Genomic DNA, 21,984 nt, shown 5'->3' on the forward strand with positions numbered 1-21,984 from the left:
ATAGATTTGTTGTATTATGCCTCAAGTTTTGCCTGAACAAGTAAGATAAATCATGTCCTCAATGATTTTTTTGAATCGTTGAACTCCAAAGAAACATAATTCAGAAGAATGAGCAAGCCTCTAAACTTTAATGTTAAAGTTAAGTCCTGCCAGAAATGTTAGCAAAAAGATTTCTAAAATGGCAATTAATTACTAACATCTAGGCATAAGGATTTTGACCTTTAATGTGATTTGGGCAGAAAATGATGAATTAATGAAGTAATTAGTTTGATGTTTACCAGATGTAGCAACATTATGGTAATTGGAGGGAAGTGTCAAGGGTAGAAGCAGCATTACACCAAGATCCCACTAAGAACAGGGGTGTGTATTTAGAGAACTTCCCCTAGAGACAAACTATTGTATTAGAAAATAAAACCACATGATTAGTGTGAAAAGGAAGAGATGTTAAAAAGTGAATATTAATCTATTGAGCAAACCGTATTTTATAGACCAGAGGTATCTTAAGTGGTGTAGCTCTCACTAAATCAGAATCTTTTTCTTTAGCCTTCCCTTTCAATATCCCTCAACAGACAGATATCTCTCATTTTTCCTTTCTATGTCTCCAGACTCCCTTACTATCCTTTTTATCAAGAGAGAATTAACCCATAATCTCCTGTTTTGCTAGCTTTTCATTTGAAAAGCAGAAATACCACCTCTGTCTCCTTTCTCCCATCTCCAAGGTGGCAGTGACTTAAAGGGCAGGATCCCTCTGTGTATCCAACCTCCTGTGTCGTGCTTCACCCCCAGTTCTCTGGTAGAGGACATTACCACAGCGACATCACTAACTGCAGAAGTTGAGAGTTTACTTCCGTTTTGTAAACCCTGTCGCATGCTGTAGAATGGATTGCATCTATTAAGGCTTGTTCCAAAGCATTCATTATTTTTGGCGCTCTATTATTTTTCCCTTTCTTTTTACCCATGAGCAGTGTCTGTAAGCTTAACTTTACTTGTTCAGCTAATTTTTCCTTGTACCCACACACCAGTTGACATACATAGGTGATTCTACTCATTTTTAGAACAGAACATATGTTTTTTGAAAGGTGGATTGACAGAGAAAGAAGGATACACACAGAGACAAAAGAAGAAAGAGAACTCTTCCACCCACTGATTGGATTGTCCAAATGGCTGAGTAGAAGCCAGGAGCCTGCAACCCCACCCAGATCTGCCTTGTGGATGGCAGGCCCCGCGTCCACAGGTCTTCACCTGTTACCTTCTCAGGTGCAGTAGCCAGAAGCTGCATCAGAAGCCAGGGATACCCAAGTCACAGGCATTTTTGGGTCTCTGTAGGTCCCTGTGAAGGTCTACACATCTTTCTTTAGTACTCTGCGCTACTGGAAAGCCTTAAACTGTTCATCTAATTTAACCTGTCTACAGGTTTGTTATTGGACGGGAAAAACCAGGACAAGTCAGTGAGGTTGCCCAGCTCATCAGCCAGACGCTGGAGCAGGAGAGGCGCCAGAGAGAGCTGCTGGAGCAGCACTACGCCCAGTACGACGCTGACGATGACGAGGTAGGGAGCACCTGATACAACCTGGCAGGTTCCTTGCAGTTCCTTAACGATTATGTATCTACACTGAACTTGAATTGAACCTTGTGGATAAGAAATACTACTTGCATCTGATAGTAACTTAAGATTGAACTCCTAGTGTCCTGTCTGGAGACTGGAAACCAATCCTCCTTGTCTTGTAATGGTGGCACTTTTAGAAAGAAATTCACAGAAACAGAAAAGGGCAGAAATGCCAGCTGATGAATTAATGGTTGTCTTTAGTGTTGGAATAAGGTGATTTTTCTCACTGTGCTTTGTATTTTCTCAACGGTACAAGAGTATGTAATTTTAAAATCAGTAAACATTTTAAGTGGAAAAACACCCCCACATGTACAGACATACACAGAAAGGTACTAAAGCTTAACTGAGTGTTTCCAGAGGTGTTTTTTTTTTTCCCGCCCCCTAGGGAGAGAAAGTTCCTTGGATCTGTTAGCTGTGATCTGTGGTAACATAATGCAGAACAAAGCTTTCCCACCATCACATGTTCTATAGAGTGGATACATATTGGAATAATTTTACATCCTGCTCTCTGTAAAAGATGAAGTAAATGAATAGAAGCTAACCCCAAGTGAAACCGGCTCTCTGGACCCCTTGTGTGTTATAATGCGATGCAGATGCTGGTCTATTTCTAATGTCAGTGCCAAATGTGCATTGATATCATGGGACAACACACTTTATTATAAACACATTTAAACACGCACATGTTTCATATTGGCATGTCAAGAGCAACAGTTTAGTTGTAGTATTTCATATTCCATAAACTAGTAAATATCTAGGGAAAGCAAATATTTTTCTTTACACTGGTTGATATAAACACAGTGAATCATTGTTCAACTCCTAATCTATTATTTTTCCAGAACTTATGTTTGTCTTTTAGCTGTAACATGGATAAAATTAATAAATGAGTATTCCTATTTTTTATGTTTTTTAGCCTAGAAAGTTTGAACTCAAAAACATGAATAGCTTTTATGTGTTTGTATTGTAGTGAGGATGTATTCTGCTTTTATTACAGCAGAAAATTAGAAGTGATGTAGCACTTAACTTTTGACCAAAGACAAACAACTTTAAAAAGCTTTTTAAATGAATGAATTTGTCTCCTTACTTTAGTTGGTGTTTTACTTGCATAGTCCCATTGAAATGGTGAGTATTTTCTCATTGCACTAAGACACTGCTTATGAAAGGTTTTTATCTTAGATTTTGAAACTTAAAGACCGTTTCTTCCAATATTTGAACTTGCCTCCTGGTTTAGGATTGTAGAGTCATTCGCTGTAGGTTCGGTTTTCACCTCTTCACCCTGCTGGAAAGAGTTCGGCTCTGAATCGCCGGGGAGCGTTGACACCCATAGGGTGGGAGAAAGGAGGCCAAGGTCTCCTGGTCTCTGTTCTTCAATGTCCTTGGCTTTCAAGCACAGGGGCTGGCTGACCTCTGAATCCCTCCCAGCCTCCAGCATTCCATGATCATGAAACAAGAGAGAACAAGACAATCCAGTCCTTAAGGATTCCCAACTGAAAATGTTCCATCATATATCACGAGCTTCCTCCAGTTATTTCGTTGAATTTATTGTCTTCATCCCCAAAAGTTTTCAATTCAATCCATCAATGCTTTGTGGGAAAAAAAAGAAATATGTGCATGCAAACTTAATATACACACACGTGTGTGCACAAGTGATTTTCCTATACTTTTATAAACTAAGTAAATGGTAAGAAATTGTTATTCACATTTATACTTAGAAACATCAAACACCCAGTGAAAGATTGCTTTGTTGGAGGGGAGTGGGAGAAGCATCTCTTTTAGTAATGACAGTAGAGTTCATTGTCATCTGAACAAGTATTGTCAAGGGTAAGAATAAGTAAATATTCAGTAACAGGTACTTTCTAAGGTGCCCTTTCTCCATGACTTCATTTATCACTTAATTGTGGAAACAACAGGAAGAAGCCTTCTTTTTTCCTCTTTGGAAACTCAGAAACCAAGTTACTGTCTAGTGCTCAAGCTAGGAGTTGAGAGGATGTGAATGGAATCTTCCTGTGTCTCGGGCCCAGACTTCACAGCACCTTGGCACTTTAATGGATCTGGCTGTATTCAGGCACGTGCGCACACACACACACACACACACACACACACACACACACAAACACACACACACACAGACACACACACACCCTACACAATGAAAGATGTTAGGGGTATTCTTTGGTGGGTTATTGCCTCTTGTAATACTTCGGTTCTGTGACTCTTTTCCATATTTCTAACATTAATGAAATGAAATTTCTTCTGTATTTCTAATATTAAGGAAATGAATAATTTACTTCACTATAGGCAGCATTCTGTAAGTATCATGTCTGTATGGAAGAGAAATTGAGCTTAAAAATATTCTATAAAAGAGGGCTTATCCTTGAGTCAAGCGAATTTTTTTTTCCTTCCAAGTTGTGGAAATAGAAGTCAGATGCTTTCTACTGCATTACTGTAAGTAACCTTCCTTAGTGAAAAGTTTTGGGACCATTTTCCTCACCTCTCTCTCTCATGTGCCTCTTTGGTTTATATTTCCTCCCTGTCTCATGTGTCATACACTGCTTCATCAAAGCATACCCAGGAAAGACCAGCCAGTAACACTTTGTGCGTAAAAGAGACAAGAGCTCTGCAATGGAAAGTCATTCCAGTGATTTATTATTATTATTATTATTATTATTATTATTATCAAAGTATCACTTGATTCAAATAATTCTTTTTTTTTTAAATAGTGCCAACAAATATTATTAAATTGATTGATTGGACTGTTATCTCCCTATTTTTCTGTTTACTATCTTTCTCTCTGTAAATGAAAAGTAAAATTTGCAAGAGGCACAGAGGAAATGAGAAGAACCAATATTGGATAGTCGATGGATAAATGGTCCTTGAATAATTGAGTTAATTTCATATGTAATTGAACAGTCTATTGACTTGCCTATCTTTGTTAAAACAGGCCCTGCATGTGCATAATCAATCACATTGCTTTTCACTCTGCTTCTAATTTATAGAATTATCTTATGATTTCAAAGTTAGAATTCCCCACCCTCCATCCCCCTTTATGTGTCATCCCGTGACATTCCTTAAATCAGCCAGGAAAATCTCTTAGTAGATACAGGAGCCAAGTTCTTCCAGCTGATTCCAGAGCCTGCCCTTCCATTGGCATCATCTGCTGGCTTCTGTGTTTGATCAGATCACTCAAGGTGCTCATGAACATGGAGCTTGTCATGTTGACACAGAGAGTTGTTTGCTCGGATTGGCTGTGTGGCATCCAGTGCCATGCGAGTTATGCATCCTGAAACTGTGAATGCACAGTGGCTTTTGATCCCACCTGTATTTAGGAATTATGGTTGGTCACGCACAGCTTGCACTTAGTTAGTTCTGTTTTAATGATCCAGGAAATGGGGAAATTTCAAGTCATATTCTCAAAGAATTTGAAATACTTAGATAATCTTTAAGTCTTACTTAAATTTCTGCTTTTACTTTTTTATCCTCTAAATGTTTAAGCTGGAAGAGCTTAAAGTCAACAAACAGCCAATTCCATTTTAATTTGCATTCCTGTTTTTGTTCACTCTTTTAAACATTGATTTTTAAAGTGAAGTTAAAATGGCTCTGCTTAAAGTCTGAAGGGTAAAATGGAGGATTTTGTTGAGACAGCAAGGACATGAAAATGTAAGCAATTGGAAGAATTTTTAATTCACATCCAGATATACCTATAACTAGTGATTGCATTTCTGGACTTACCAGAGTTCTTGTCCATTTCCTTTTCTTGTTCTTTTCTCTCTAAGAAGCTGAGAGTTCACTATGGAGGATTTCACAAACCTCCCAGGCAGTCAGTCATTTCCCATGAAATCCTGGGAGTATGGTAAACTTTCCAACTAGAATTTTTAATAGCATCTAATCTGTATTACTTTGCAGTGGTCAGTGTTTAGCCTATTATAGCAAGATGATGAGATCTTGCTGTCCATTTTGAATAGCTGGTTTGTGATTCTTTTCCATTCTAGGGTAGGTATTATGCAATTAGAAACCATGTGTGCTCAAACTGTAGATACAGTGTAAAATGGTACTGTCCCCATTTAGATATGTTATGGAAATGAACTTCTGCAGTTATGATTTTTTGCTTTCCTTAAGTATCCTATTAAAACATGATTATTATTGCAATTCTTAGAATACAGGTGATATTTACACTTTGGGGTGCACAGTTCATAGCAAGGTTCATCACTGTTCTGGAAACCGAAACTACTTCTTTGAAAATACAATTTAATCTTCCTGAAATAACTTATTTTCATTACTGGGTATTAATAGCATTCTAACAATCTGATAGAATTGTTTTTTTGGAATCTTTGAAAGTACTGAACACTGACAAGAGTCACTGTCAGCATGAGCATGTATAATAATTGGAGCCAAAGCTATAACAGAAGCTGTGGTTTGCATAAAGTATTAAGTAGCTTACAAAATGTACTTTGTATATGAAAAAGATTAGAAGGATAGCACCGACATTGACTCAAGATGTTTTACCATTGAAGCAGTTCATACTGTGTGAACATAGTTTGCAAGTATTATGGTAAGCTTTTAATGATGCTCATTCAATCATCAGAGTAGATTTTGCTTTTTGTGTTTTAGTAGAAATCCAGAGTGGGGCATTTGTACCTAGAAAAAGCCATAATATCTTCACACTTGATGGTGGTGTTGTGGTCATAGCATTCTCTATCCTCATCATTATCCCCCTTTTGTGGAGCGTACAAAGCCACCTTTAATTTTTTTTTTTTTGTCAACATTTTAGAACACTGTGGCTGAATTGCAAGGAGTGTCTGGCAACTGCAATAACAATAACAACTGTTTCGTGAAGGTTTGTCTTTTGGTAGAAAATAATGCTTATCTGTACCATCTTCGCGTGTGAAGTTAAAAATATCTGTGTGTTTTATGAACTATCTGGGTTTTCTGAAGCACTTCTATAGAACACATATTTTGTGTTGAATAATAATTTCAAAGCAATAATTTGAAAAACACTATTTAATTTCAAAACATAGCACATGTTTTAGGCATGGCTTCTGCAACTTGGACTCACTTCCTAATGTTTCTCCTTGGATGTTTTTAACCCCTAACACTTTCAAAGCTTTGTGAATCAAATGAAAGAGGAAAAATACATATCTATCATCAGGGTCTATAATGTTTACATAATGGCAATATATGTGAAGATTTACATTATCCTAGAATCCAGTGTCTTTTAATAAAAGCATTGGGGGGGGCGGCGGCGTATAGAGCTCTTAGTTTTTCCAAACACTAACTGCATATGTCTTTGACTATAACAGTATTTACATGCATGATCTATATAATGACCACATCCAAATGTCTAAAGCAGTATTATGATGCCAGCATTAGTTGCCAAAACCAGAGATAATGATGTTGAAAATGGAGCTCAGGTTTGTGCAAGTGGTATTTGGCTTACGTTGACACAAGGAACCTGCCGACCAACAGAGGCAGAAGCACCTTCAGCAGCTTCACTGGCCCTACACTGAGCTTAACGTCTAAGCTTGATCCAGCCTAGGCAGTGTACACAGACCTGCACAGGCACACACTGTCCCCGGGAGGTGGCTTTTATTTTTATATACTTGAAAGGTACAGAGACCGTGTGCATGCTTTTCTATCCTCTGGTTCACCAACAGAAGGCCCTTGGCAGCCGAGATGGAGCGCCCTGGAGGCAGGAGCCCAGATCACTATCCATGTCTCCCACCTGAGTGTCCGAGTCTCCATCCACTGGATGCTAGGCAGCACTAGCAGAAGGAGGATCAGAAAAGGAAAAGCTGGGCCCGGCGCGGTGGCGCAAGTGGTTAAGTCCTCGCCTTGCACGCCCGGGATCCCATATGGGCGCCGGTTCTAATCCCGGCAGCCCCGCTTCCCTTCCAGCTCCCTGCTTGTGGCCTGGGAAAGCAGTCGAGGACGGCCCAAAGCTTTGGGAACCTGCACCCGCGTGGGAGACCCGGAAGAGGCTCCTGGCTTCGGATCGGCACAGTATCGGCCCGTTGCGCTCACTTGGGGAGTGAATCATCGGATGGAAGATCTTCCTCTCTGTCTCTCCTCTCTGTATATCCGCCTTTCCAATGAAAAAATAATAAAAATAAATCTTTAAAAAAAAAAAGAAAAGGAAAAGCTGGGACTTGAGCCAGGCACTCTGCTCTGGGATGTGGACCTTGCCGGTGGCAGCTTAATCCACTGCACCACAATGCTTGTGTTCCCTTCCCATTTTTTTTTTCAAAAATAAGACACATTATTATGTGTTATGGTGATTACAGACTGAAAGGTTGATAGCACCAAGGAGAGATGAAGATTAAAGTGGGAGCCTTTCCTCACCAGCATCATCTTTAAAATATATATATATTTGTTTATTTGAAAAACAAAATTACAATGGGAAGAAAGGAAGAAGAGAGAGAGAGAGAGAAATTTTTTTATCAGCTGGTTTGCTCTCTGAACAGCCACAATGACTGGGGCTAGACCTGGCTTTAACCAGGAGCCAGTTACTTTTCCAGGTGTCCCATGTGGAAAGGCAGTGGCTCGAGCACTTGGGCCATCTTCCACTGCTTTCCCAAGACCATTATCAGGGAACTGGAGCACAACTAAAACAGCCAGGACTCCAGCTGACACCATTATGGGATGCCTGGTGTCACAGGTGGTGGCTTACCTTGCTGCGCCACAATGATGGCTCCCAATGTCATCTTTTTTACAGATAAATTTTTTCATTACTTAAATGTTAAGTGAGTTAAGCAGCCTTTCCTATTCATTTCTTTTCAGCTGCCTCATTATGACATTGTTTATACATGAGCTAGGTATAAAATACCTCATGTACTGTATCAATTCAATTCTTCCATGCTGTTAAATTCATCTAGAAGAATTAACTCCCTAAAACTAAGCTAGAAAAATTTTCTCTCTTAACAAGTGACAGAATGCTCTATGTGCAAGAGATGTTACAGAACAGCATTTATATTTTAGAGCCTGAATAGAATCCCTTACCAAAAATCTCTAAAATGCTAAAAGAGGCAATAAAAGAGGAACTGTTACAACCAGGGTATCACACTTTTCCATGGGTTATGCATGCTCTTGTTTCCCCATGAAAGCATTCTCATTTCTCTTTCTTGAAAGGCATACACTCCAGTAAGTCTTCCGTGCCCTGTGAGCTCACTTAGTTACCTTGCAAGATTCTGTGTGGATTCCCTCTCCCCTACAAAGCCTTCACTCCGTTCATTGATCTGTAATGTCTCCCTTGACTTGTTTCAATGGCTAGTTGCTGTTTAGTACACATAGGGATGGATACCCTGGGAAAATCCAAAGAAGCCAGTAAATTGAAAGGAACTGAATCAGACACAGGTAGGGACAATGAGAATTAGAGAGTAAAGTTAAATGTGAATGGAACTGAATTGAAGACATGGCCTGAGACATGATACAGAACAACAAGGTTATCAACCTGGTAGGTCTAGAGACTGGAGCCAAAGAAAGGATTCTGTCCTCAGCCCCCAGAATGGATACCCGTCTGCGGGCTATAGTTTACTCACCACATCTGTTTTCTGGAGTAACTAAATTTTCTATTGCACTGCACCAAATCCTTCACATGTAGAACCAATATCCTGCGTGCTTCTTCAGTCTCCAGGGCTACTGAAGTGGCAACTTGGGAACTCACATTTATACAATTTCTTTTTAGGAACAGAAGAGTCAAAAGGTTCTAAACTATTCTAAACTATTCTAGGCCAAGAGGACTGTCTCCTTTCCAGTGTATTAACTCATAACAGCCTTCACTCATAGAAACTCTCTCAAGGCTGAACGGCCAGCTTAGCAGAGGCTCTGCTCACTTCCAGCTACAGCTAGTGTGACTCAGGATGGTGGAACTGCCGTCTGAGTTCGAGTCCTGGCTCCTAACTAGCTGTAAATGTACCCCAGAGAACTGCAGTGAATAACACAGCAGCGCCATTCCTTGTCTTGAATTCAGTTGTTCATTCCGTGATGGTTACATGGTTCTGACCTTTGCTACTTTACCAGTAGTCTTTGTGCCCACCAAGTTCTTAATAATATGTAAAATTGGCCATGTACATGGTTTTATGTTTAGCAGTTATGTGGATATTAAATGCGTATGATATAGTTCCATCTCAGATGACTTAAAAATTCTGTGTTTTACTCTTCACTAGATCTGAAACTCTCATAACATTTCTTTAGAACAGATTGCCTAGCCTCAGACCTCCTGTTGCAGCAGGCCTAATACCAAATGTAGTTAGTGGGAATGGGCTAGGGACAGTCAGCACTCAGAATCTAGCATGCAGTTGCCAGAAACACTGAGGCCTTTGAATCCTGGTATTGCAAACACTTCACAAGTTGGAATTTTCTGAGATTGGTCTATAGCACAGCATTTAAGATGCCTATGTCCCATATAAGAATATTTAATTTATATCTCTGGCCCCTTACTCCAGCATCTTGCTAATGCACCCCCTGGAGGAATTAATAATGACTGAAATAATTGGATTCCTGGCATCCATGAGGCAGATCTGGATTGAATCCCTGGCTCCTGGCTTGACCCTAGCCCAGTTGTAGCCCTGTGGGCATTTGGGGAGTAATCCAGTAAATGAGAAAGCCTGCACTTGCTGCGTATGTGTGTGTGTGTGTGTGTGCGAGCACACATGCAGGTATTGATGGCACCAACTATAGGATAATCATGTGAAGAAATGACTGGGATTATCTATCCAGGAGATAATTATAAGACTGAGATTTTGTTTATCACTAATATATAAACTGTCGATAGAAATATCATCAGTGACATTTGTAGAGCTGAAGAGCAAATAAAGTCACTAAGTCAAAAGATGGCGACCAATGGAAGAGCCCTGGACATGAACCAGGGTGGGGATCAGGTTGCTTTAAAGAAAGACTGATTGGCCAGGGGCCATTTCCGTGCTTGAGAACACTGCATGCTCACCTACCCCTGGCCTATGGGAGGTGACTTTCACAGTCCTGCTGATGACAGTCGGCTCCTAGTTCTCCTTCTCTCCTGGAATTCCTGGCCTGAGGCTGTTCGCTGTTCCATATAAGAGTGTGCATTTCCCAAATAAACCAGAACTACTCGGATGGAACCCCTGCCGCCTATCTGTTTGTCTCTCCCACACCCGGAGGCTGGATGTTGGGCAGTTAGCTCACCCCCTCCGACAGTGGGGTACTAGGGATTCTGTGGGGAGGGAGCCCCATAGACATTCTTGTCGAATTTACTTTTAAATTTTGATGTATCTTAAATTCTTTAATTCAATGATTTCCTGGTGATCTGATACCATTTTATAATCAGATGAGTCCATTTTTGCATAAATACACTGCCATGGCCAAAATGTAGTTAGTTGCATGATCAGCCGTCATTGCAACAGTAGTAACATGTGGTCCCTCAGTGCCCTCATCCTCCTTTGCAAATTAGAAATTCAGGGAAATACAAATTTCTCAGTCTTTTCCCACAGTTCCTCTGACTTCAGAATAAATGTTTCATTGTCTTCTTGGCAAGCAAAATGAAACTCACAGAACACTGCCAGTTGGAAATGCAGTGTGACGTTTGAATTACAGAGATCTACTTTGGTCTGTTGACTGTTCAGTTCTGGGTCTCAGTGGGAAAATGAGGGATCATTGGTTCTCTCCCCACATACAGAAAAATGTACATCAGACACTTACAGGCACTGGCATTTTACCTCTTTGTAGGTAAACTTACAAACAGAAATTGAATTAAGTATATTGAGTCATGGAAAATATGTTCTATACTTACAAGAAGTTTGCCATTTTACTGTAGAACCTATAAATCTATATGGTTAAGAATTCAATTAGTTGCATTTTTAGGATAACCTACAAGAAGGCTCAATAATCACAGCATAGAAGAATCCTTTCAGCTTTGGGCATTGAAAATAAAAGCATGAGTTTGAGGTTTCTGGTTTCAATTTTTTTTCTTTTTGGCAAGAAAACTTTTTTTAAAGTGTCTTTTTGTAGCATAAGAAGCCAGGGCAATATAAAACGTGTTTAAGAAATACAAAGACGTGAAATCAGCAATTCAGTTAGACATATTCTTCCAGTTGTCTAATTTTTTGGGAACAGTTCTATAAAGGCGTCTTCCGCTTCCACAGCCCTGACTAACTTTGGTTCTGGGTTCTTTTTCAAATCTTTATGATATAAAGGACCTTCTCTGAAACTGACGAACTCTGCAAGTGTTTGGAAACTGACTGCCTTACATTGGGTTTGTTAATGTTGATGAAAGTAACCCAGTGGAGAATGAAAAACTTCCACAAATAATCTCACTAATTTTTTTAGCATCGACTTTATCATCCTGGAAAACTGCAATATCCCTTTTGTTAAAACTTGGTTTGCAGAGATGTTCTAACAATGCGCTAGTGAGGGTTTCAAATTAAGACAGACTCCGTAACTAAATCCCTGCTGTGGAGGTAAGGCTGTGTCCACTGAGTCAGCTTCCCCAGACTAAACAGGGGACGTCGGTAATGGTGGCCTATGTTATATACTGTACTGGGTGGACTGTTGACATTGGAAGTTAGATTAAAATATGAGCAAGCACTGCACTTCTCAGAACAAAAGGCAATATGCCTGGTAGTGGCTCACAGCTGCTCTCAGCTTCCACACTTCAGATGCTTCCTCCCCTTCTGTCTCAGCTGCTTTAAGGAGAAAAATGGCTAGGGGTGGAACTGCCTTCAGGGAGTCTACATGCTGCATGAACCCCTTGAGAATGCCATAAAACTTTGGGGAGAAGACACGTTAACACCTTGGTTGTGTGGATATTGGCTCATAATGCAGGATTTCACCTCGTCTCATGGTGGGAAAGATGTCCAGAGAAGGTGGGATTCACAGTGAGAAGTGGACTTAAGTGACCTCATAGATGGCCTGCACTGCTAAATGTGTGGTGGACTTGATGTGTTCCAAGCTGTGTTCCCTTGGGGTTAGCGGAGATGCTCCATTCTGAGGTTGCCACAGTAGAGCAGCAACAGGGGGACATGACAGTGAGCACAGACATGATAGCATCCAAGGGGGACACAGCAAACTCACAGTCTTTTTCAGGCACCAATTGATGCCACAGTGTCCAGGCCATTTCCCAGCACAGTAATACCAGAGTAATAGCTTATGATTCGCCAAAAGCACCTCTTCTCCAAAAGTTAGCTATCAATATGTTGCTAAACTAATACTGAAAACCAATCTCTGACCATTGTGATTCTCTGGCTGCATGTTCTTGGTGGGAGAGGAGTCAGCTTCAAGTCCTGGCCAGCAGGATGGCTTGGACTCACAGCTAACAAACCTTGTTTGTCAGATGGAAGCAATGGATACCAGGAAGTTGCAGACCTAGCTCTTGGGACTTAAACATCCATTACTGTCTGGAAAAAGTGTTGCCTGCCATTCTGCCTCCAGAAGCTACACCTGTACTTTAGTGGCATCCTTGGTTCATGGGTTTATTGTTGTTTTTAAAAATACCCAGGCTGGGTTCACTGGTGTTCAGTTAAATTATTTAATGTAATCTATCAGGATTTTCATCCTCAGCACCAGCTAGAAGACCCCAAACATGGCACAGTCACTAGGCAGACTGTACTTAGAAGCTCTGGTCAATACTGCGCCCCTTGACTTTATTTATATATAATAAACTGCTTTTATATTGTGGCCGGTGATCTAACTGTTTGGCCTGTTGCTTAGAAATTACAGGCCACCAGATTAGTTAGCAATGGCAAAGTATGGAAGGAAACTGTGGCAACAGACTGAATTGTTTGGGATGCTAATATAACTGTACCACAGATGTCAAGGATGTTCTAGAAAACCATTTCAAGAATATTTTAAAGAAGAATCTTTTTTAGAAAATGTATTTATTTATATTCTATTTTAAGTCCACCATGTGATCTTCTAGCTGTCAACATTAGATCTTCCTAGTCTCTCCAAAACGAGGTGACCATGCATTAGCCAAGGGTTCCTCTGGAGGATAACTCACCTGTTATTTATGTGGACTCTGGGAAGTGTGGTTGGAGTCCTTCCATAAGAAAATTGCTCCTGACATCAGGTGATGTGATCCATGACACAGTCTCAGTCCTGTGGAGTGTTCAGGTCAGCCTGCATCCACTGCCAAGGCTATTCTGGACGACAGAGTCACTGTAGACCATGAATTGAGCCAAGTCTGTGCAGTTGCTGAAACGTTCTCATTTACCTGTTAATACTATAGACCCAGCAGTAGGATCACAGAGAAGCTTAGGGAGAAAACCACAAAACCACATGGGTTTCTAAGGTAGATTCTAGTGGTTTATGGAATTTGCTTAACCTGTCGGGCACGGGAGCTTAGAAACATAGTTTATCTCAATACCACAGGTTGTGCATGTTTAGCTGCTTGGAGTCTTGTTGATAATGGGGCATAATTGTATCTGTGGAATAGACTGAATAAATTCTCTCCTCACCGTTCTCAGTCACATTTATCGGTGTGGCCCTGGGACTGTTATCCTCATGGGAAGAGTCACCACAAGTCAAGACAGAGTGGAAGTGTGGGTGGCTGTTGTTGCAAGGCAATTCCTCCATGGCTATCTTACTGCCTTGGGCGCAGCAGATCTTTTTGATTTATTTGTACAGTGAACATCTTTGGAAAACAGAGAAGTGTCTCCTTTTGGAACAGTGGCACATTTGCTTACTGACCATTATAAAAATGTTGGTTGTCCTAACTCAGAATTCTTCACAAGATTTCGTGGTCATACTCTCTGCCTAATTTTTAGACTATATTCTTCTGGCAGTGACCTGGATTTGAACTTGGCTCGGAAGCTGTTGCTTAAGCCTTTAAGTCTGTTAAAGATTTTAAAACACATCTAATCTTGGTTTCTTGTTTTATTTAGTGGTACTATAAGCTTTTCTCTCACATTTTACTATACAAAATGAAGGAAATAAGGTAGCACCTTCGACACTTTGTTTGGAAATGTACTTATTGCATCACCCAGTTCACTAGGAACATTTTCTACTTTCTTATTTGAGCAGGTGATAATGCTGTTAAGCTTGTTGCTACCACATAACAAATCCCTCCCCTCCATTTTCCAGATTTTCATTAACAATCTGTTCAAGGCAATTCAGGCTTACTCTAATATACTCTTGAAAGGTTTTTCTAGCCTTTGCTCACTGGCAGTTCCCAAACTGTTTCCCTGATTCTTCCCCTGTATATATGATGACAGCACCCTCTGCTATTTATTTATAACAAATTATCACTGAAACTTAGCAACTTAAAATAAGCAATATTTATCCATTGCAGTATCTGTGAATCCATTTAGCTGGATGCCTTGAACTTGAGATTTCTCCCAGGGCTGCAAATAGAGCATCAGCCAGAGCTGTGGTCATCTAACTGCTCAACTGGGAGATGATCCATATCCAAGCTTAGATGCAGCTGTCCACAGGACTCAGAAGATCCACTTCCCAGGGCTCCCTCATGTGACTGTTGGCAGCATCCTGCCTATTGGCTGTTGGCCAGAAACACCAGTTCCTTGCAACGTGGTCCTCTTCGTTCCCTCACATTATCACAGCTTGTTTTCCAATAATAAGGGCTTGGGAACACGCACAGGGACACAGAAAAAACAAGCCAACAGAAGAGTCCCAATTTGCAATCTTTTTTGTGAACTATTCTCAGAAGTCATATTCCATCATTCTTATTGTATTCTGATTGTTATAGGGGAGTCGCTGAGTCACTGGGTCCAATTCATTTCCCCAGAAAAGGAATGCTAGAAGGTCACAGATACCCAGGGATCACAGGGGGAATTTCAGTACAAAGAAAGTGACAAAAACCGAAGTAGTCCATAAAAGTACTGTAAAACAAAAAAAAAAAGGAAATGCTGATTTATGAACCACTTACCACAGTTGGTAGAAAAATTTAAGAAGAAAAAGCTTAGGTTTGAGCTATTGGAAAATATGTTAATGACAAGGCAAATGTTTACCCTAGCTGATGGGAATTTTGGAAAAAAATCACTTGTTGGTGATATTACCAATGACTAGAGGCACCAAGAGCCTTAAAGCAGCAAACATGGAGGCTACATCAGAACAGAGATCTTAGGGATCCTACACCTGATGACAAGAGAAAGAATGGGGTGACATTCAGGGAACACTCTACAAAAGTGACAGCGCAATTTTAAACAGCTTGACAAGTAGAGGAGAAATTAATACATATGGTGGGCTAGAGATCATGTTGAATATTTTACATGCTTTATTTCTTCTCATCATTTTTGTGAAATTGGTATCTTCAACACAATTTCATGGAAGAGAGCTTTGAATACACAAGCCCAATGACCTACCTACCATTGTGCTTCTGTGGCGTTCCGTCTTTCCCCTTGGGTCTTTGATCTCTGCAACCCAAATGGTCATGCTCTCTATTGTGATGTTGTCCTGGAAAGCGACAAGGGATGGAGGAAATAGTCAGAATCACTCAGGGGACCATTTCACATATTCTAGACTCTGCATTGATCACTTCTATAAACTTTCACAACTGTATTGGGAAGAAGGGTCATCATTCCTACTTTATAGATGTTCAGCTGATAGTCAAAGAGAGTAAGTGGCCAAACATAAACCAAGGACACACAGAAGTCACTGACGAAAAAAAATGTGGAAAGAGCCTTTGTAAAGAAGGCAGTGCTTTCGCCAAAAGCCAGCTGCAGGGCTGGTGAAGATGTGAGAATTCTAAACAGTCAAGTGTTTGATCAAGGTCTTTCTCTTCCCAAGAAAAAGCAGCTCTCTTCCATTCTTTCACAGATCTGAGAGTGAAAATATGTATAACCAAATTCCCACAAAAACTGTGTAATTAAGGCTGTTTGTATGATTAGCACCATTTAGTTTCCATGAATTTACCACAGCAAACATTGCTGGAGCAAAAAATTACTGCTACTGGTTGAACCTAAGAACAAGAACAAAATCCCCGAAGGGTCGTTTAGACCCCAGCTGCAGCTGTGCCTCCCTAGATTTCATGCTGGAAAGCCAAGATTAACAGGAAAATCAGGGCTGGCCTCGTCATGCAGATGTGACTACAGCTATCTGAATGGATTCAGCAAACATTTGTTCAGGGTGCACTATATGCCAAGCAATGCAGCAGCCACTCTGAGATTGAAAGGATGAATCACACCTGCCACTCTAAGGAACTTGGACTTGAAAGAAGTTGATAAGAAAAGGCACATAGGAAACTTTGCAGGGTGGTGGGTTTTGTAGTAAGGTGGGTGCATCAAGGAAGTGGATTAGAGAGATTTTAAGGGCAGTCACTTCATTTGGCTTCCCAATGTGTGTGCATGGTCATCTTGGATATGTGGGGCAGGTGAGTGGATGGAGTGTTGAGTGAGGAATCAGGAGACAGAATTTTCTCGGTCTTTTATTCTTGGACTAAAAGAAGTAGTTTCAGTAAAGGAAAGGGGTTTTACTTCAGAAATGATCAGTTTGCTTGTAAAAGTCATGTATCAAGATCTTCTGGTGGGAAACCAAAGCTTCACAGTCTTCTGCAATGTCCAGTGAGGAGGGGCCTCAGCACGTGGCTTTGGCAGCACCAATGGTCACAGGTCTTGAGCAGCTACCAGATGCTTTACAGGTTGGCCCATCGAAATCACTCCCGTGATGACCTTCTTATACAAAGAACTACCTTTATAAGGTTTTTTTTTTTTTTTTTTTGTTTGTTTGTTTGTTTGTTTTAACATGAAGAAACAGAAGCAAAAATCTGGGAGATGATATTCCCCGTGTCTCCCAGGCAGAATCTGAACCAGGTTTAAGTGCCTACAAAGCATGTTTTTGAATCCTGTTTAATCAACTCACCAATATGAGACACAATCTGTTCCTTGAAAAAAAATGTGGACTAATAAATATTGCATTTCCTTGTTGCACATCCTAGCCCTCTCCATAGCCAAAAGGTTTTGTTTTTGTTCTTATCAAGAGGTAGAATCTGCCAACTTCATTTGTGATTCTAATTGTGTCCTGTTAGAAACTCTGAAGTACTCCATTGTGATAAAACTGAGGAGATTGCTGAGTCTGTAAGCTGGATAGAATACTTTGGGATGATTCAGTAAAGACTAGTAGTTCAAAAGATGCGTGGCCAATCCTAAATATCTAGAGAAACTGTACCTATATTTCCTCGGGATGATCTTTTCCAGACATTTTAAAGGCTTTATAACCAGTTTATAAATTGTTTGCCATAGCTGTAGTTTTTCTAATGAGAATTCTCAAGCATCAGTCAGCAGATCAGAAATTGAGGGAAAGACTTGACTTTGCAATTAAAAGACAGGAAAAACCATGAACTGTGACTTAAGGGAACATGAAGCGGCAATTGCACACATTTGTTTGTTCTCCAATGATTCCTGTCTTCATGTTGCATTCCTCCAGGAACTGTTTGTTCCCCCATCCTTTCCAGGGGGATTTCTGTGTCCTTGTCTAGGAAGGGTGTTAGGAGAGCACAGGAACTTTACATCCCTCTAAACACAGGTGCAAGTAAATGCAATGATGTGGAATGTCCCAGAGGGGGGATCCCAACACAGCAGGATTATGTAGCAAGGTTTTGGAAGAGGAAAACAGGAAAGAACATACTCTCAAATCCCCTTCTCCCCAAGGTGCTTTAGATCCTGTGGACCAGAAATATGGCCTGGAGTACACTGCAGGCTCTTGGGGTGGATCAAATGTAGTAGCTTCACAAGCTTACCTAGTGGTCTCCCCCAGAGTAACCTCTCCGAGGCTCAGCTGAGCCCAGATGAGATGGCACAGTAACATAGCATGTCAGCACTGAGGAATGCACAGTGCTGGACACACCGTCACTGGCAAACTGGTTATTGTTCGAATCCTCCCTTTTATGGGGTTATTAAAAATGTCTTAGGAGGATAGATAAGAACATGAAATGGAACATTTACAATCTATCAGTTTTTACTCTAAGAACTATTCTCAACACAGTAGAGGTGAATTTGGAGGTTGAGAAAGAAAAGAATGTCAAGAGACTGCTTGAAAGAGGTTTAATCTGGCCAGAAGCAGGGTGGGTGTCGGCCAACAGTGGAAAAACTTTGCTGGAGCGATTTTGTCTTGTGACAGCATCTGTCCATCTTCCTGTATAATTTTCAGATTAGATCCGATCTAATTTTGGGATTTACAACATTATGCTAACAAATAATTCTGTGTCACTTATTTTACTTACAGAGTAACCACAAAAAGCAATTTTTATTAACAAAGAAAAAAAAATCAGAAGTGTCTAAAATTCTCAGTCCACTAAGTGTAACTATTTTTTTTTTTCATTTTCAGATGTCTATGAGGTCCTGTGATAAATGCACCTGTTATTCTAAAGCCTATTCAGGGTGGGAATGGCACATGTTCAGCCACAGAAAATGAGTGCACCATCCATGGCTTACAATAAATAGTATATTCAAGACAGTAAAAGATGCAGTTTATCCTCATAATGGTTACAGAACTAATCAGAATGAGAAAAAAATTGTAAAGTGAAATCTGAAAGCACTGATAAGTATTTTAGCAGGAGTGTAAATAATGGGGATTGGGAAAGGGAAAATTTACAGAAGAATCAAGAAGGATTCTTTATAATTTTAATAACATTTGTGAAGGTAGTTTCAAAACAGCACACATGAATGACAAACCTAGACCTGTGCTCAGTAGAATTTGGCTATGCTGTACTTACCCTAATGCTGTGACTTTATCGAAACCCCCACAGGAGCATCTAAAGAGTACTAAGTAAATACAATTGTCATTCTTAAATTTATTTTTTAGAGAATACATGCTTAGATCCTGTTCCATCTCCGTCCCTTCCTAGGCATGTGTTTATGTTAATTCTCCCACACAGAGTACTGACATATTTGCTTTCAGCCTGGCCAAAGGGAAATCAAATTGTTCATTTTAACTCATGCTTAAAATGTGTCATATTATTGCTGCATCAGGCTTTGCTTCTCCAGCAAAAACATCATTGGAAACATGAAGACAACAGGTCGTGCTAAAGCAGGAAGGAATTGGCTTGAGCATGGCCAAACCAGGAGCAAAAAAAAGTCTCATGTGACTAAAATGCTGACTCTATGAGTGAAGTTCAGTGTTGTGCTGAATTCTCTTTTAGGAGAGTCCTATACGTTTGTGACATCGTGGCAAAAGCTTCAGAAAGGGTTATAGCTACTTCGAAGTGGGTGGCGTGCGTCCTCATGTATGTCATGGGCACGTGTTCCATGTCCTTTTGTGGTCGGAGAATTAGCAGCTCACTGCTGAGGGTTTGGATTGCTGGGTCAGAAAGGTGAGGAGCCCACTGCCAGTGTACACACACGGGCTTCTCACAAACCACCCTGGCTGCGTGGGTTCTGGCACACAGCTTCCGGATAAGAGGGGTCAACCGTTGAACTGTGTCTGTCCAGTCGGCTACACCCGATTCCCTCCCCACTCAGGTTCACTCAAGGTTCAGGATTTTTGGTTTTTGTTTGTTTTTGAGAGAGTGGTGATATTAAAAGCATTTCTGATTTTGTTTGAGGAAGAACACCAATAACAACCAAAATAAAATTAAATTAAAAATCCTGTTAACTGATGTGTAATCAGGAAAACAATTTGCTGTTCGATATAAATACACTAAGCCATACAGACACCCCCAGCTCCAGGTGCCCTGTGGGTGCAGTGGGGTCTAAAGGGTGCTGAGGCCATGTTCCCCCCATAGCTCTCACTTCCTCAGTAAGAACGGTGGAATCTCCAGGCTCCACAACTTAGAGAAACATGGAGACACGTGGGGCAAAGTCGTAGCACAGTGCTGTAAAAGAAGCTGGAATTGTTTTGTTTGAACAGGAGACGTCTAAAAGGCGATTAAGGCAATGGTGTGGTCTTCCAGGCACTTAGGAATCCATATGTTTGAGGGTCATGTTCAAACTCCCTTCATGCATGAACATAACTCTAAAAAGAAAGTGTTTCAGCTTCAGCAGGAAGACCGCGGTGCAGAACCCGCGGGAGGAACAGCAGTCAGATGCGGAGCCTATAGAAGGCACACATGGTTCACGAAGGCTCTTCTAAAAGGCACTCGGAATTCCTGTCTGCATTTTACTACTTGAAGGATGGTCTGAATTAAGTGAACTTTGGTCTTTGGAGTGTCATGAATCTGTGATTTATCTTTTTGAATTCTATCTGAAGGTAAAGATTTCAAACAATTGCTTTGAATTACTGTCCCACAGCCCAGCGGCTGGCAGAAGAGCTACTTTGTAATGATGTTCTGGAAGTTAGTGGTGTAGAGTGATGTTTCCTGCAGGGGTCGTGAACTCAGACACCTGCAGGGTCTGGGCTGCTGGAAGCAGCTTTAGGCTCACAGCACAGGGCAGCGTGGGCTGGGGAAAGTTGAGGCATGTCCCAAAGGACGCAAGCCACTCAAGGAATAGCCACCAGGGATTCAGATCAATCCTTATAACATCAAAACAGGCTAACATGCACAGATCTTTGGCTTTCTCAACAAAAGCTGCAAGTGTACTGTTTTATGTGAAATTAACCACCCCCAACACATACACACACACACACATCTATTTTACACACAAAATAAATATGTAAAAGTTCTGTTCTGGCAGAACAGTCCTAGCCTGTTAGAAACCTTCAGTTTATCTTTCAGGTCACAGTTAGCCACTACAGTAATTTAAAAAGGAAAGAAAAGAAACAGAACTGAGTGAGCTCTCCAGCTTGGGAGAACTAACATGCTAAACCTTTGCAAGGGTTCATTGCAGTCCCTTCCGACTCAAAGATTTGATCTCTGCATCCTTGTTCCTTGCTCCCTGGGTCAATGGCTTACTCAAGGAGGAGACAGGAATTTAAAGAAACTGCCCATGTCCCTACGGCACCATACTTTGATTTAGTAAAACTATCCAGTACTCAGATTGAAAGACCCCAACTCTTGCTGCTATACTAAAGGTGCTACTGATAGCATTTGATTTTCAGATGTTCACGTACATATGGCATAGATTTGTCACTTTGGACCTTGGAACTAACATTTGTTTATAACATCGGCTGCATGAAGCATGCTTGGCTTAATACTTTTACTGTTGGGTGACATGTTTCATTTCTCCTTCATAAAAATGTTTTCATGTAACCCATGTCCACTTGGGGTGCGGACAGCTGGAGTTCTGAAATCCCCTCCCTTTCAGACAGGGGAATACGCAACAGATGAAGAGGAAGACGAGGCAGGGCCTGCTGTTCCTGGCGGGGACATGGCCATTGAGGTCTTTGAACTGCCTGAGAACGAAGACATGTTTTCTCCATCAGACCTCGATACAAGCAAGCTGAGCCACAAGTTCAAAGAGGTAAGCCACACATCTGCCAAGCACCTCGCTGCTCCTGCACGTTGCATCTCTAAGCACATGTTGTTTTTATTTGAGTAGTACATGGAGAATAATCAGATGAAAACTTTTAATAACCCCATGTCCTGA

General features: G+C 40.8%; 1 protein-coding gene across 5 annotated transcripts in view; it reads left to right on the forward strand.

The window, feature by feature from the left end:
- Positions 1 to 21,984, forward strand: part of PPP1R9A (protein phosphatase 1 regulatory subunit 9A) — a 231,490-nt gene that overhangs the window by 151,332 nt on the left and 58,174 nt on the right. For 4 of the 5 annotated variants that reach the window (XM_040964971.1, XM_040964970.1, XM_040964973.1 and 1 more), the window contains exons 5-6: positions 1,414 to 1,549; positions 21,703 to 21,858. In XM_040964971.1, the coding sequence (XP_040820905.1) occupies positions 1,414 to 1,549; positions 21,703 to 21,858 (292 nt within the window). Of the gene's footprint in view, positions 1 to 1,413; positions 1,550 to 6,371; positions 6,438 to 21,702; positions 21,859 to 21,984 lie in introns of all 5 variants that reach the window. The other variant, XM_040964969.1, reaches the window with a different exon arrangement.

This window comes from Ochotona curzoniae, unplaced genomic scaffold (assembly GCF_017591425.1).
Source record: "Ochotona curzoniae isolate NIBS_2020 unplaced genomic scaffold, NIBS_Ocur_1.0 scaffold_3835, whole genome shotgun sequence".
NCBI classification, from domain to species: Eukaryota; Metazoa; Chordata; class Mammalia; order Lagomorpha; family Ochotonidae; genus Ochotona; species Ochotona curzoniae.